This window comes from Aquarana catesbeiana, linkage group LG04, assembly GCF_042186555.1.
Source record: "Aquarana catesbeiana isolate 2022-GZ linkage group LG04, ASM4218655v1, whole genome shotgun sequence".
NCBI lineage: Eukaryota > Metazoa > Chordata > Amphibia > Anura > Ranidae > Aquarana > Aquarana catesbeiana.
The window spans coordinates 41247899-41265778 of NC_133327.1; the positions used below are offsets into that span (position 1 = coordinate 41247899).

The window sequence follows — 17880 nt, forward strand, 5'->3', positions numbered from 1 at the left end:
GATTGCAGGTCTGTCACAGTTTCAGGTATTCCCCTTATGCGCAAGTTTGAACGTCTGGCTCTATTTTCGTAATCTTCGAGCTTAGTTTGAAGTATTAAATTCTCTTTTTTTAATTGTTCCAATTCTGTTATATTTTCTTGGGTTGTAATTTCAATTTCATCCATTTTTATTTCTAAGGCTGCGGTGCGGTTTCCCAGCTTTCTTATTTCTTTGGTTAGGCTTTTTGTTATTTGGTCTGAGGTTTGTTTTAAAGCCTTATGAAGCATCTTTTCAAATTGTAATAATATTACTGGGGATACTGAGGAGGCTTGTGGAGAAGTTTGTGAGAGAATTTGTTCTGTATCTGACTCAAATGGAGAGTCTTGCTGTGACATTTTCTGTCTGTGAGAGCGCCCTGATGCTGTATCTTGTGAGGTGACTGGAGCTGCTTCAGCTGCAGTGAGTGCCTGTGAGCTCTTTGTGAGGTGATTTTTATTTCTGCCACGGTTTCCTCCCAGTACCATATTTCCTGCCCAAACTTTCACAGTTTGTTCCCTGGGGCAAAAAGGTTCAAATGGATACCTTTTGAGCCTGCAGGCTCCGCTTTGTCCTTCTCTTCTCTCCTCAGCGGTGTGGAGCTCTAACAATGCATGTCTGCTCCGCTAGGCTCCGCCTCCTGCTCCCTTGCTAAAATCATTTAAGTTCATTTTTTTTCCTCATTAATGTACACACAGCACCACATATTGACAGAAAAACACAGAATTATTGACATTTTTGCAGATTTATTAAAAAAGAAAAACTGAAACTCAGGTGCTGTCCATTTCTTCTGATCATTCTTGGTTTCACATTTTCATTTGAGTCCAGTTGTGTTTGATTATACTGATTGGACTTGATTAGGAAAGCCACACACCTGTCTATATAAAACCTTACAGCTCACAGTGCATGTCAATCCAAGCATCCAATGAGATGAAATGAACCAATTGTATTGGGCGTGCGCTATTATCAATAAGAAAACTGCAGTTACCCTAGCGCGAGTTGCAGTTTACATATGCGGGTATTTATTATCGTTATTTGCGCTTCAATATGCACCGGTTCTCACTTTCAATTAATAACTTTTCCGGCGCACTAATTAATTTATGAACTGGTGCAGTGCCTTCTTCTTAGTAAATCACCCCCATAGGCTTTTATGAAGTTGAGTTTAGGAGCTTTGGCAAAAAACAAAAACAAAAGCTCCTAAACTCAAGTTTAGGAGCTGTGGTGTACATGAACCCTAATGCCGCGTACACACGGTCGGACTTTTCGGCTACAAAAGTCCGACAGCCCGTCCAACAGACTTTCGACGGACTTTTGGCGGACTTGCGGCGGACTTGCGGCAGACTTTCTAACGAACGGACTTGCCTACATACAATCACACAAAAGTCCAACGGATTCGTACGTGATGACGTACACCGGACTAAAATAAGGAAGTTGATAGCCAGTAGCCAATAGCTGCCCTAGCGTGGGTTTTTGTCCATCGGACTAGCATACAGACGAGCGGATTTCTGGGTCCGGCGTAGTTACGACGTAAAGATTTGAAGCATGTTTCAAATCTAAAGTCCGTCAGATTTGCAGCTGGAAAAGTCAGCAGAAAGTCCCGGGAAGCCCACACACGATCAAATTGTCAGCCGGCTTTGGTCCGTCGGCGTCCGTCAGACTTTTGTAGACAAAAAGTCCGACCGTGTGTACACGGCATAACTCCCAACTGGCACTTTGACAGTAGGGAATTCATGGCAAGTGTGTGCAGAAAGGGGGCTGGGGTGGAGCGTTTTAGCAGCAGAAGGACAGGACGTACTACACATAGCGTGTGAACTTTGATGAAGAATTTTTAGGCATGTTTATTACATCAAACGTCCAAACATGAATAAAACAGTTCATCATACAACAATACATCATTTGAGAAACAAATATGAATAAAGCAGTTGCTTGAAAAATATGCTTCTGCAGATCCAGTACATTTTTATTATCTATTTATTATAAGATGTTTCTAAACTGACATTGCTTATGTTATACAACAGTGGGTGAATAAACTGATTATCTGCGAGGTATTGCACAAACTTGGTAAACTTTTGGTGCATGGGTTGCTGCTTCTGCTGGTTCAAGATCTATTTCAGCCCCCGGGGGAGCCTGGAAGGTGAAGTTCTGCAGTAGAGATGTAAAGAAGAGGAAAAGCTCCATCTTGGCCAAGGTTTCACCAGCACAACTTCTTTTGCCTAGAAAAAGTCATGGCACATGTATTTTAGAGTGCAATTAACTTTAACTGCATTGCTTAATTATTGTCTAGACACCTTATGTTGCCAAGTAGGCATACATGAAAACAAACAAAATAAAGAGCAATTACTATAAAAAAAAAAGTCAACAATAACAGTAATCCTATTGCAACAAGCTTTCTCATTGGTACCAGGGTTAGACAGCAACAGTATGTAGTCTGTGCTATTCACCTTTCCTCATTAGGATTATACAAATAGGGGTGTATTTATAAAAAAAATATCCACAGCAATTCACCCAGTGAAAGTACATAGACATTCCTTCTGTGTGAAGAGGGCAAAAAATGTTATTGGCATAAGGCCAATGTGGTACCTACACTATCCAGGGAATATCCTTCTGGATCAACTGCGGGTAAAGGATAGTGTATATGGAGGTTTTCGACTTGTGTGTGTGTGTGTGTGTGTTTTTTTCTCTTGAACTGGATTGACTTGTGTCTTTGCCAAAAGGTGGCATAAAGTATTTTAGGAATTTCTTATGACATTTAGTGCCATCCAATGGGCAAATGAGATATTTTTCATTTGTATATGTACTATATGACTGTACATACACTTTCACTGGGCAAATTATTATGTTAATTTCTTATGGGTACACCCTATAGTGATAAACAATATATCATAGATTTAAATGTTTACAACAATGTTTCACCTAAAATTATTGACATAATGATAAGAATGATTTTGTCTCTTTTAAAATAACTTTAATTTGAGGCAGATCATCCTATTTCCATTAAAATTATCAATCGTAACTATAATTTTCTTCATTAAAAGGATAGTCTTTTTGAACAGTCATTACATGTTTATAAGAACATGAGAGACCAAGGAATACCTAACCGAATTCTTAAAACTTTTTTGCAAACTTTTTGTGAGCAATCAAAACTACTATGTATCCAGTCAATGAAATTCTCATCATCATATTCTGTTTAGATTTACCTATAGAGAATGGAATGAAGGCATCGTTCTTTTTAAAATTTCCTTCGGCATCAAGAAAATGACCTGGATAGAACTCAAAGGGTTTTTTGAAATAGACATCATCTTTCAGTACAGTGTGCAGCAATGGCAAAACAACAGCGCCCTGCAAGGATAAAAGTCAATTAAAACTGAACATATATTTTATATATAACAGTTCAATCAAAATCTTATTCTCCAAAAATAATCCATACACACCCACTATTTAATGGCCCTATAATCTATTGTTTGCAGTGGTGTCACTAGGGGGGTGGCTATTGAGGCTATAGCCCTGAATCTGGGGCCCATAACCCCGAGTCTCTTGCCGCAAGGGTCTCTGCCTAACCAGCAGGCTGTGGCCTCTCTGCAGCCAGGCCGCGGGTGCGGTGGGTGGGCGGGCTGCACGAGAGAGCCGGGCAGGCGGATTCGAGAAGCCAGGGGGCGGACGAGCAGAAATGACATCATCTCTCTCTGCCCGCCCCACATCACCCCTCTTTCACCCTCACAGCCGGGCCTCTTTAATGTCGGAGCAAGGTGCGGCAGGGAGCAGCATGATGACATCATCTCTCACTGCCTGCCCTGCATCACAGCTCTCCTGCCCTCACTCAAAACTAAATGGACCAGTACTGCCAGCCTACCAGCATTGCAGCAACAATGCTAATTTGGTGGCACTGGCTGGTATGGCAAGTGACAATCCACAAATATTGGCAGGCGATCATACACATCTGGTGGCAGATGATGTGGCAAGTGACAATCCACATCAGGTGGCAGGTGACGTGACAAGTGACAAACCACATCTGGTGGTAGGTGACGTAACAATCTGCAAATGGTGGTAGGTGACGTGGCAAGTGATAATCCACATCTGGTGGCAGGTGACGGTGGCAAGTAACAAGCTGCACCTGGTGACAAGCGATGGTGGCAAGTGACAAGCTGCATCTGGTGGCAGGAGATGTGGCAAGTGGCACACTCAGGGCTCCCACTGATTCTGCATTATGGTGAGTTGAACCACTTCATTATATATTACAATGTAATAATAGAAATAATGCACTTCAATCACCCTGACACTATATCAACCATGATGCCGTGATGATTGAAGCACCAACACCAGCCATTGCCCACAAAAATTGCTTACCACCCACATGGTTACCTATCTCACCGCACCTTCACTGTCTTTTACAGCTCTACTTCCTCCTCTCCTATTCCTCTTACCATTGGGGTCCTCCAAAGTTCTGTCCGTAGACCTCTCCTATTCTTGATCTACACCTCCTCCCTGGGTCAGCTGATAGATTTCCATGGCTTTCAATATTATTTCTACCTCCTGACGACACCCAAATCTATCTCTCTACCCCTCAGCTCACCTCTTCACTGATTTACTAACAGACATATCTGACTGGATGTCACACCTCTTACTCAAACTCGATCTATCCAAAACTAAGCTCATAATATTTCCTCCCCCACGTGACCCTTCCCCTGCCTTCTCTGTCAAGCTCAATGGCAGAACTATCAGCCTGTCCCCACATTCCAGGGTGCTAGGGGTAACCCTGGTCTCTGAACTGTCCTTTCAGGCCCACATCCAATCCCTGTCCAAATCATGCGTCCTCAACCTCCAAAACATCTCCAGAATGCGCCCCTTTTTAACAATGACACCACAAAGCTTCTAATTCACTCCTTGGTCATCTCTCGCCTTGACTACTGCAACTCCCTGCTCATTGGATTACCTTTACATAGGCTATTCCCCTTAAGTCCATCATGAATGCTGCTGCCAGACTCATCCACCTTACCAACCACTCAGTGTCTGCCACCCCTCTCTGCCACTCCCTCCACTGGCTTTTGGTCACCCAACAAATAAAATTCAAAGTACTAACAAACTCTTACAAAGCCATCCCCAACTCTGCCCCCAGCTACATCACTAACCTGGTCTCAAAATATCTCCGTCCTCCCAAGATCTCCTGCTCTCTAGCTCCCTTGTCACCTCCTGCCATGCTCGCCACTAGGACTTCTCCCTAGCTTCTCCCATCCTTTGGAACTCCCTACCCCAATCTGTCCAACTATCTCCTAATCTATCCATCTTTAGACGATCCCTGAAACCCTTCTCCTTAAAGGGGTTGTAAAGGTATTTGTTTATTTTTTTTTTTAATAACAAACATGTTATACTTACCTTCACTGTGCAGCTCGTTTTGCACAGAGTGGCCCCGAACCTGGTCTTCTGGAGTCCCTAGGTGTCTGTTTCAGCTCCTCCCTGCAAGGACTCAACACCTTAATGCGAGCTCCCTCGCATGGTGGTTAGTTCTTGCGGGCGCGCTCCCGTGATACAGCCGGCGGCTATAGCCGCTCACTGTATCACTTGGCCCCACCCCCGGCGCGCTGCGTCATTGGATGTGATTGACAGCAGTGCGAGCCAATGGCTGCGCTGCTTTCAATCCATCCACTGTAGCCAATCAGCGGCCAGGCTGAGCGGCGAAGAGGATGTCGGGAGCGAGCTCCGGACTTTCGAGGGGTCAGGTAAGTAAAACGGGAGGGCTGGGGCCGGCGGTATTGTCGGAAGTTTTTTCACCTTAATGCATAGAATGCATCACTTCCGCTTCCGGGTTCCAGGGTGGTTAGCAAGGAGATTCCACAGACTGGAAACCGCTGTCAAGCCTCTCTCAACCAGGAACCAATATCCCCTGAGGTGAAGGACCACCAATGAAGCCTGCACACCAGCACATCCCAGGACAACACAACCCCTGATGGACATCGCCACCCCATCTGAGCTGACTTACCAGTAAGTGTATGTATTACACCTTCACCATATAACTTTGTCAGCAGAGTTGGCACCTCCACACCCCCCTTCCCTTTTCAGTGATCTGGCTACGCTATGTTACCAGCTGTAATATCCATCAATACCTCTTGTTAAGATGCAAATGTTAAAAAATGGCAAGCAGACTATGAGAGTCATGTGACCTGATCACAGATGAAAACTTTATTGACCTTTCATAACTATTTTATCTTGTTCAATGACTTTTATTGAAGTTTTAGCAAGCACAAAAAAAATATTGTAGAAGTGTAGATGTGTACACATGTAACAGTACAGTTACAACTTAAAGTCATTAGAACCATTATAACAAGGCACAGACTATCAGTGACTCTGGATCATTTGCTACATAACCAAATAGGACGTAGCAGTTTCAATGTTCAAGCACAATCCCAACCATGGAAGTCCTAGCATATGTCAGCTAAAAATGGAAGACATTCATCTGCACCGACCAGGACACATCAAAGTATGAACTGCGTGTGTCCTGGTGGGTGCAGTAGGGATGCAGTATGACAGAGCTTGAGTGAAAATTTAGTATGTCTACAATACCAAAAAGGAACTAAGAAAAACAAAGAGAAGAAAAGGGCAGGAAAGAATATTGAAAGCAAAAATGGCGGGACGGAAGAGGGGTGAGGAGGATGCAGGGGTTGGGGAGCAATAGGGAAAGTTTCCCATCTTAGGGGTCAGCCAATCACCCATGGCTATATTTGCAAAGCTCCAGAGTTAGGTTGGGAGCAGGCTATCCATGGGGATCAGATTTTAGGAACTCTCTGTATCTAGTGAAATAGCCTTGAATTTGTAACTTGAAGCTAATTTGCAACATGAAGCTAATCCATTTTGCCATGGCACGCAGGACAATTTGGATCAGATTGTTGAATAGGACTTCTATGGGATCCTTCCTTAAGTTAAGATTCAGAAATGTGTATACAACATATAAGCGAGTAAACTCAAATCCACAGCTATAAGGTCTCCCCATCCTGTAAATCCAGGCTTCAATCTAGGAATTAGAAGTCTATATTTTATGAACAAGAGCATATGGTAGGCATGCACCCTCAGCTCGTCATTACTATGTATAAAATGTGGTTTTTATATATATAAAAAATGTGTATAAATATGATTCTTGAAATGTCATGCGATTATGTGATTTTTTTCATGGTAATTTCTAAGTACAATTATTTATGATTGCTGTTTCTTTTGTAGTATTTAAACTTCATGCAACACTTTCAAAAGCTCCTGAGGAAGCTCTTATGAGCGAAACATGTAGAGTAAGACGTGGTTGCATATGTTAATAGAATTTGTGTAAACATTCACTGTTGTTTTAAAGAAACGGTGTTTATATTTTTCTACTTATATTTTTCAACTTCTACTTTACTGATATATTATCTTGGTACCTTTAATAGTCCCGCCTGCCTTTCCCTGTTTATTCAAATCCACAGCCCTTGTGCCCTGGAACATGACCACCAAACATGTTGCATTGTACCTCTAAAAGCTAATTATTAATTAAGTAATTTCTTTTAATACAGGTACTTGTAGATTCTTCCCTGCATTGTCCTTATTCTGCTGCCTTCTAATTTGTCACTCAGTATTTTGTTATGTTAAAATCTTGGTCTGAGAGTTGCTGTATATATAACCCAGGGGTAGGCACCCCCTGGCACTGGTGCCGCAAGCAGCACACAAAGCCTCTTTTGCCGGCACTTGACTCCCTCCCCAGCATCAGAGCAGCACAGGGAAGTGTCAGTGAGACACTAATGCACTCCAATTTCAGAGTTCCCCACACCACATCTGCACTGAGGGGGGAGGCACTGTGCCCCCATATATTGTTAAAGATGGGAAACATTGTTTGGTTCTCTAACTTTGCTGTAGCTGCGATCGTCAGCTTTTGTGATGGGGAAGAGTTTGGGTGCAGTTCTGATAGGGGGGGTCCCTGTTTCCAGGAGGAGGAGGACTGTCATTGGCCACTGCTAAAGCCAATCACAGTCCTGCTAGCCCCGCCTACCATCTGGAGGAAGGTGACTCACTTGGTTGCCACTACCAATCTCAGAAAGAAGAGATTTCACTGTGATTGAGAAAACCACAATCAGGTGATAGTTTGTGGAATTATTGTTGAGCTTCTGGGAACTTTGTTGAAATTATTCCTGAACCTTTGCGTCACTTACTACTGAACTCCCCACATTCTGTGTCCCTTTAAGCCACAGCCAGTATTTAGCGCAATGAAAATCCCACCCAATTTTGCTGCGGCGCTTGGCACCACACTTTTCTCAGCTGCGGGGGCTCGATCTTGCATACAGGCCCACTGCTTTCAGAAAATGCTCCTGACCTGAGCTCATCATTGCACATCTATTCCAGATGCTTGTATGTGACATCACATACAAGCACGTGGGCCGGATGCAAGAGTTGCATCAGCAAGATAAGTGTGCCAGGACAGGTAGATGTTTTTCATCTCTGCTTCCTTTCACCACTCTGCATATCACGCAAATCATAGAAGAGAAGAGGGTATAGCAGTGAAGCAGATGAGCAGGAGGGTACAGCGGTGGGAAATGAGCAGGAGGGGTTTAGAGGTGGGACAAATGAACAGGAGGGTACAGCGGTGTGGCAGATGTGCAGGGAGGTACAGTGGTGGAAGAGACGAGAAGGGGGTTTAACAGTAGGACAGATGAGCAGGGGGGTTCAGTGTTGGGCCAGATGAGAAGGGGGGTTCAGTGTTGGGCCAGATGAGCAGGGGGGGTTCAGTGTTGGGCCAGATGAGCATGGGGGTTCATTGTTGGGACAGATGAGAAGGGGCGGTTCAGTGTTGGGCCAGATGAGCAGGGGAGTTTAGTGTTGGGGCAGATGAGAAGGGGGTTCAGTGGTGGGACAGAAAATCAGGGGGGTAGAGCAGTGGGGCAGATGTGAAATGAGGTGTATTGGTGGGACAGATGAGCAGGGGGTTACAGTGGTGGGGCAGGAGAGCAGGGGGAACAGTGGTGGGGCAGAAGAGCAGAAGGGAACAGAAGTGAGACAGATGTGCAGGAGGTACATTAGTGGGGCAGATGAGAAAGGGGGTTACAGTGGCGGGGCAGATGAGCAGATGGGTTCAGTGTTAAGACAGGTGAGAAGGTGATTCAGTAGTGAGACAGAAGAGCATGGGGATGCGGCGGTGGAGCAGATGTGCTGGGAGATACAGTAGTGGCGCAGATGAGAAAAGGGGGCACATTGATGGGGCAGATGAGCAGGGGGTTACAGTGTTGGGCCAGATGAGAAGGGGGTTACAGCAGTAGGAAAGATGAGCAGGAGGTTCAGTGTTGGGGCAGAGAAGAAAGGGGGGTACAGGGGTGGGGCAGATGTGCAGAGGAGAAAGGAGGTACATCGGTGGAACACATGAGCATGGGGTTACAGTGGTGGGGCAAAAAAGCAGGAGGTACAGTGGTGGGACAGATGTGCAGGAGGCACAGTGGTGGGGCAGATGAGAAAGGGGGGTACAGTGGTGGGGCAGATAAGTTCAGTGTTAGGACAGATGAGATGGTGATTCAGTAGTGGGATAGAAGAGCATGGGGTACAGCGGTGGAGCAGATGTGGAGGGAGGTACAGTGTTGGGGCAGATGAGAAAGGGGGAACATTGTTGGGGCAGATGAGCAGGTGGGACAGTGATCTAAGGTGTGAAGGTGCATGAATTGGGGCTGATCTGAAGTGTGGAGTTGCAGTAATTGGGATTGATGAGGCGTGAGGATGTTAATTTCTCACTTCTAAAGTAGTTTACAGCATTTACTTTAGAAAAAATCCTTTTTATGATTGAGAGTGTGAAGTTGACATTATTTTGTTTTAAAATCGGCATTCTCAATTTCTTTGAAAACATTTTTTGGCACACTGTGCTCAAAAGGTTGCCTACCCCTGACATAACCTGTACAATGCTATTACACTAACAGCTATTGAATGTTACATATCAAAATAATGTAGTTACCTTTGGAATCAAATATCCTCTAAATGTGACATCTTGAATAGTTTCACGTGGAACCCCTTCTGCTGCAATATCACCAAACCGCTGGATCTCATGAATTACCGCATCAGTATATGGCATTTTCTTCCTATGCTCTGCTTGAGGTTGAGCCGTGCCAATAATGCTATCAATTTCATTTTGAACTTTCTCTGCCAAGGAATAGTTAATGTTACTGTTTAGCTTATCTTAAATGATAATTACTTTAATAAAATTTAGACATTTAGTTCTCCATTTCACCAAATTTCAGCCCATCTCTAGACAAAAATATACCTCCTTACCACAGTTCTTCACATGTCTTCTTACCTTCGAAAGCATGTTTTACTCACCTAAGTCCGCTATCTAGGTCTCTTGCCACAACATTTTGAGGTGTGAGAAACTGGTAATCCTCTGAGAAAGTGCCCTGATGGCCAGTCCCCAACAATCTCCTCACACTAATGTCACCACTGGGATTCCTATTCTGGATCCTAAGAGGATGCTACCATTAGACTGCCAATATGAAAGGTCTATGTCATGCAGACAGTAATGTGGACATCCAAAGAAAGACATTCATTCTGTAAACCAATAATAATAAATAAATAATAATAAAATAAAGCTTGAGACTTGAGCATGATGTGATCATGGCTTTAGGTGAGTACAAATGTGTTTTTTTTTATACGGGTGGGGTTAGGGGAAGGGGTTTTGGGGACCCTCAACATCATTTTTTAGGAGGAGCTAAGGGCAGACTTTTTAAAAGAAATTAAAAACTTCAATTTAGCCCACTGGTTACTGAAACAAGAAAAAACAACGATGTTGGGGTTATTTTCTCACCTGTACCACCTATCCTATTAGCTCTTGCACAAAAATACATGAAGAATGTATTCCAACGACAACTACAAATATATTCTTCAGCCAGTAGATGGCAGTATTTATAAGTTTGTAACTGATCTCTGTGGTTAAACTCTATGTCTTTTCTCTGTATAATAAAGTTTTTGTTTCTTGTCTGCAGTTATGCAGCAAAGCCCATGTGGACTGTGCACTGTCTGTTCTGTATGTGGTATATATATATATATATATATATATATATATATCTTCTAACAGCTCTGCTGACATCTTATTGCATTACACTAACCTTCATTTGAAATTGCTAGTTGCTTGGCTTTTGTTCTGATCCTCTGGTCTGCCTATTCAATACAACAAGTCACTGACTCAGAACAAGGATGCAGTTTAGAAAAGTAGGACAGTCACAGTAATGTTCTTATTTCATTAATCATTCTGGGCCAGTAACTCAAAATACTGAAGCCATGGATTAAGCATTACAGTCATTAAGCTAGTACTTTCAAAAGGAGACATCAGTAACAGCAATCCACGCATGTTTTTTAAAGCAAACCTGTCAGCATTTTAAAAAACCCAGAAAGTCTCTGTCTTTGTACAGACAAATGCCATAAAATGTCTGTTATTAGCGTTATTAGCCAAACATGTATCTTACTTGTACCTCTGTGAAACTGTTTTTACTTTGTTACTAGGTGCCTGACTTTAGCAGCGTTCTTCCATTTACTGAAAGTTGTACTTTGCTTAGACAAAAGGATGAAAGGTGAGTTAGGTTAATCCTGAGTTCACAACAGAGAAATTTGTATCTTCTGTTAAGGCAGTGTCCTTCTTTAAGAGTCCACGTCACTCTCTGCATTATGTGGACATTTTCTCTTGGTTGGCCAGAGGTGCCGTCTTCTAAGGAACCAAAAGAGGAGTCAGCATTCACATCAGTGCAAGGAGAACTTTGGGGACCCAGATGCCACACTTAGGTGAGTAAAATTAATCTTTCTTTACAAGATAGGAAAAAAAATACAACTGATTGGGTGAAAGGGGAAGGAGTGGGAGGTGGTAATTTTTGTACCCAGTGATATGCTATAATCACAATGAAATAACACATTGAATGGACTAAAAACTATATTTCTTACTTTGTATTTCTGGATATTTCATCATCAGCAGTATTGCCCATCTCAGAGTGGTGGTGGTCGTCTCCATTCCGGCAAGAAAAAGATCATACACCAGAGCAATTAAGTTATCATTATTAAAATACTGAGAGAATTCTGTTTTTCCCTAGGAAAAAAGTAAAATAAATAATGAATGCAGTTTGTTTTTATGGACATAATTAGTTCCTTTTTATCTGAGGGTTCATGAGGCATTTGTCTGTGTCCTAATGGAACCATGGTTATCTAACAAGTATCATTTTTTTATGGTGGTAGGGGATAACCTATGTATATGTTCTCAATATTATAGATTTAACCTTGAAACATCATGCTGTAGTCTTTACCATCCTTTTATAAAAAGTATATTTTTTTGCCGTCGGGTCATAATCAACTGCTGGCAACCACTTGAATAGGTTTTCTCTTGAATGATCTGTGTTTGGGCCTTCCGTGTCCTCAACTTTATTCAGTCACCTTATTGACTGTCACCTTTTTCATTTTTTAGCTTTTATATCCATGAGAGAAAAAACCGTAGGCACAACAATTCTGATCTTTGTACCTATAGACAGAAGATTGCTTTCAAAGTTCTCTTCTAGGTCTTTCATTCTTGCTGTTCTGGGCCTGTCTGTGTAATATTTCTTGACTGCTGGATCCATACTTTCTTTGTCTTCACTAGCAACTTTGAAGTTAGCTGTCTTTTCTGTTGTCCTAACATTTGTTTTTTTTTTATTTGTTTTTTGATAATTAGCTTAAGTCCCATCCTTTCACTCTGTTCTTTTAATTCATTAATGATGCTCTTGAGGTCCTCCACATTTTCAGCTCTGAGCACAGGGTCACCAGCATATCAGAGATTACTGATGTCTACTAGTATTAAAACCTTTATCAGCTTACTATAGCTCTCCTTGATGATCTCCTTGAAGAAAATTATATAATTTCCCCAATTCCCCAATAATTTAGAAAACAAACACTGATGATAATGGGGGGTTTGTGAATGTGGATACATGTATGCAACAAGACAAGGCAAGTGGATAGTACAAGGATGTGAGTGCTAACATGCATGATAAGCGAACGTTAATTAGCACGTTAATATTTTTGTTAACTCTAGACAAATTTTGTATTAAAGTACTGCAAGGGAAAAATGTTTACGTGAATCCATGCGTGCCGTTTATAATCCTGGAGGGGCCTGAACAAATCTACAGTCCTCACCAATAAGGCCCGGAAATCTTACAACATTCCTTTCTGCAAGTCTGAGCATTTATTTTGTTAAAGACCACACCACACCACCTACTTCCCGGTCAATACAAAGGTTTGGGGAGAAGTGGCTTGACCTTCAACAATGTACTGAAATATTAAACATCCGTTCTGCTTAAATCTTCTACAGATAAACATATTACACAGCAGCAAGACTATATAAAACGCTTCTTGCAAATACAGTAAAACCTTGGTTTGAGAGCAGTTTGCAAGACAAGCAACATTTTCTAATACATTTTGACTTGATAAACATGTCTTGATATACAAGTAGAGTCAACTCACAACTGAGTATAAAAGAGAAGTGAGGAGTCTCTAATGCCGCGTACACACGGTTGGACTTTTCATCTACAAAAGTCCGACGGACGCCGACGGACTAAAGCTGGCTGACAATCCGATCGTGTGTGGGCTTCCCCGGACTTTCAGTGGACTTTTCTAGCCTCAAATCTGACGGACTTTAGATTTGAAACATGCTTCAAATCTTTATGTCGTAACTACGCCGGACCCAGAAATCCGCTCGTCTGTGTGCTAGTCCGACGGGCAAAAACCCACGCTATTGGCTACTGGCTATCAACTTCCCTATTTTAGTCCGGTGTACGTCATCACATACGAATCCGTCGGACTTTTGTGTAATTGTATGTAGGCAAGTCCGCTCCTAAGAAAGTCTGCCGCAAGTCCGCCAAAAGTCCGCCAAAAGTCTGTCGAAAGTCTGTCGGACAGGCTGTCGGACTTTTGTAGATGAAAAGTCCGACCGTGTGTACGCGGCATTAGTGTAGCAATATGGTTACATTTAATGAAGATATAACATTTAGCAACTCACATGGTTGATGATTAAAACAGGCACATGTAAGTATGCAGGCATCTGGGGTAAAGCTGTCCACATAGACAGTCCTCCATACTGCCATCAATGTCATCTCTTCCACACTGCTCTCCATGAGTGCTTCAAGCCTTGCTTTCAGATCGCTCTACTGCAGGGTAGTCTTCCCGGTCAAGATTGCAGACTGACAGCGGTGACAGCCCCCGGTGTGGAGGATGGTCTATGTGGACAGCTTTACCCCGGATGCCTGCATTCTTGGATGTGCCTCTTTTAATCGTCAACCATGTGAGTTGCTTAATTTTGTACCTTCATTAAATGTAACCATATTGCTACACTTAGAGGTGCTCTCTTCTCTTTTATACTCTGTAGATCCTGCTGGATTTTGCTTCCAATCCCCTTGTGGAGGCTGCCATTTGTGGATGGACATTTTATGTTTACACAACCTATAACATTGCTATAATATTTTTACATGGACTATAAACCGAAAGACCCATGAATAAATGGTTGTGGAACAAATCATCGGAGTTTCCATTATTTCTTATGGGGAAATTTTCTTTGATATAAGAGTGCTTTGGATTACAAGCATGTTTCCGGAACAAATTATGCTCGCAATCCAAGGTTTTACTGTACCAGCTTTAAATGTGATAGATTTAAAAAACTATATTTTAAATTTTATTTGAGAATATCCATTCTGAATATCAAATGCTCCAAAACAGTTGACTTTTCTTTAAGTAAATGCAATCCTTACCTCTTGCTGCTTCACCAGGAAGGCATCAATAAGATTCCTCTGATCGTTTACATCTAGAGTTTTCTTCTGTTTTGTAAATGTTGCTTCTATGAAGTTTTGCATCTGTTTCATATTTTCAAAAAATTTGTGGTGAGGTCCTGGAAGCAGGTCTAACAAAGTTGGAATAATATTGTACAGCTTTAAAAAGAAACAAAAAAATGCATATATGTAATTAATTGAAAATATACATGTAATTTGATAGACTGTGAAGGATGAGTGTAAGAAAGATACTGTCATTGTTTCTCCTGAAGATGTACATCTTAGCAAATATTAAAAGTATCATATTAACTTTCTATAAAAAAAAAAAGAAAGGTCTGCCTGACAGATCCAACCGGATAGGTGCTTTTGGAGGGGACTGCAGGGTAGCCTCTTGCATACTGACTATGGGCCCTGGCTTTTTAGGGTGCACTATTCTTTGGGAGGTGTGTGCCTGGAGGATCTTTAGAGTGCATTTGCTTTGGATTTGGGTCCATGTCTCCCTGAAACACACAGACTCTGGGAACCAAGGACCCGGACACAGATTTGGGGCCTCTATGCACTGAGTACTTCAACCCCCCCCTCCCACCTCAGACTCAGAACAGATGTTAACATAATCAGCTCAAAACAACCTGATGCTGGGGTCTCCTGCTATAATCTGCTTACTAAGGTGTCTTTCTGTCATGGTATAATTTTATCATTGTGTGCCTCCTAGGTGTGAATCCCATTGTTAAATGAGTCACCTATTTTTTCTGTCTGTCTGCTATTCCTCTTGGAAATGTGACTAGCACTGTGTCCAATTTACCTTGCTAGCAAACTGTCATGGGATGTTTATTTTAATTAGATAACTGTTTATGTTTATGGTAGCTGTTCATTAGATGTACTGATATTGCTGTTTACAGTATGCATTGTTTAGGATAATGTGATCAAGCTCTTACCTGATTTTGTGTGGTATATATTCTGTGTGAATTTACAATAAAGAGTCAGTTCCAGTTTACACCTAAGCTAGTGTTGTCTAGTTCTTGGGTGCAATATTCGGCTATAATACCCTAGGTGGGTGCAAGGCGGTCCATCACAGTCTGCTTTATGATCAACCCCCGACCCTCCCAAAGGGAAATATCTTTAAAAAAATTGACAAAAAAAGATAAGAAAATACTTACTTAGGCCCATGCTACCTATACATCACTGCTGCCTCCAGGGAAAGCTGATGCCTGTTCTAAATGTACAATTTGTTTTACTCTAATGCATTCTACGCATTACGGTAAAAATCCTTCTGCATGTAACTCCCCTATTCTTGTCAGGTATACTTCCATGTGCTTTTGTTCTTTAGCTATTCCCACAACAATATAATAAGAATAAATCATTGGATGGTTAGGTGTGCTTCCTATTTTAGGAGGATACTGTAGATAATGCTGCAGAGGGGAAACTATGCCCTGGTTTCTGCCCTTAGTTTTCTCTCTGAAGCTTGTTCTCATTTTCTACCACTGTCCCAGAACATTAATTTGACAATCATCTCTAAGCTTAGATGGTAAAGAAAATGCTAACTTGTCCAGAAGGTAGGGTATAATGCATAATTGCTAATCCAACATAATGTACTGCTCCACCGGTAAGGTGAGTGCATATAAACAAATCAGTCATGTGAGTGCATATATCTTCAGCCTTGATTTCTTCAACTACCTTTTTGTGTAGTATCAAACAAGTGATCAGCACCTTACAAATAGGGGTATGCTCAGATGGGTTCAGGTCCTAGTCTAAACCCTCCTGAGTCCCGTCAGGAAACTGTCACTCCACTGAGCCAATAATAAGCGGCTGAGTCATTTAATGCACAGCAGCCGCATGAATACTCGCCCCTTGTATATGTGCAGCTGTAGGGTGGCTGCACGCTGTAGGGTTAGCTGCCGCAAATGATTGTCCCAGTACAGTAACAGCCTCCTGGTGGGTTCAGACTACGTTGTAGAATCCAAATGCACCTGAGCTCATCTCTATTTACGAACAATAAAAAGTCCATATTTTATTACTTATCATTAGTTAAAAAACATAACAGCCATACATTTGTTGGTATCATCTAAAAATCCAAGCATTTGAAAAACCATGATCTTGGAAAATAACAAATTATTCTAATGCAGGTTAAGGGCAGCTGCTTAGTTCAAAAACTGCAATTTTCATCTCCCATTCCAATTTTTTTTTTTTATGCAGACTGTGTTTTTCATCCAAATATTATGCACGAGTACTCATCTGAAATTTGATGTTTCACATGCTTGGGGATCATACATTCCATTGTCAGCAGCTCACTAGTGTAAATCCTCGGAATAAAGGACTGGGACTTTCAATCAAAACAGAGTCTTTTTCGAGTCATAAACAAATGATTAGAACAACTTTTATATGAGAGGAGAGTACCACCATGAAGCAAAAGTGAAACATTAACCCTTTAATAGCTAAACTAATTTAAAAAGCAACACCAGCAATTTTAACCACTTTAGGTCCGTCCTATAGCAGTTTTGCTGCTACAAGGCGGCACCTCTGTGCTGGACCACGTATATATAGGGGTAGGGGGTGCACATGCGACAGCACCCACTGATCATCAAGCAGGGAGGCAGAACGGCGTGCTGCCTATATAAACAAGACAGATCTCCATCTGACAGTTGGGAAGGCATGGATCTTGTATCTCTGCAAAGCAGGAACTAGGGTCCATGTCTTCCCCCAGTAAAAGCACCTCCCACAGTTTAGAAAAACACAGGCTAGGCACACAGTTAACCCTTTGAACCCCCTGATGTTAACCCCCTTACAAGCCAGTGTCATAAGTACAGTAATGCCCTGTACACACGATAGGATTTTCCAACAACAAATGTTGGATATGAGCATGTTGCCGGAAAGTCTGTGTGTATGCTCCATAAAACATTTGTTGTCGGAATTTCTGCCAACAAATGTTTGAGAGCAGGTTCACAACTTCACTTGTTGTCAGAAAGTCAGATCGTGTGTACACAAGTCCGTCACACAAAAGCTCACGCATGCACCGAATCAAGCAGAAGAGCAATAGCCGCACCGGCTATTGAACTTCCTTTTTCTCGGCTCATCATACCTGTTGTACGTCACCGCGTTCTTGACGTTGGAATTT

The 17880-nt window shown here is 42.1% G+C and overlaps 1 protein-coding gene and 1 long non-coding RNA gene across 4 annotated transcripts in view; one reads left to right on the forward strand and one right to left on the reverse strand.

The window, feature by feature from the left end:
- Positions 1-17880, forward strand: part of LOC141139198 (uncharacterized) — a 1175459-nt gene that overhangs the window by 313594 nt on the left and 843985 nt on the right. The gene's annotated exons all lie outside the window — the stretch shown is intronic.
- Positions 1829-17880, reverse strand: part of LOC141139177 (cytochrome P450 2B11-like) — a 45754-nt gene continuing 29702 nt past the window's right edge. For all 3 annotated transcript variants that reach the window (XM_073625080.1, XM_073625079.1, XM_073625081.1), the window contains 5 exons: positions 14751-14927; positions 11929-12070; positions 9959-10143; positions 3213-3354; positions 1829-2228 (listed from right to left, as the gene is read on the reverse strand). In XM_073625080.1, coding sequence (XP_073481181.1) covers positions 2050-2228; positions 3213-3354; positions 9959-10143; positions 11929-12070; positions 14751-14927 — 825 coding nt within the window. In that variant the 3' untranslated portion in view covers positions 1829-2049. The remainder of the gene's footprint in view (positions 2229-3212; positions 3355-9958; positions 10144-11928; positions 12071-14750; positions 14928-17880) is intronic.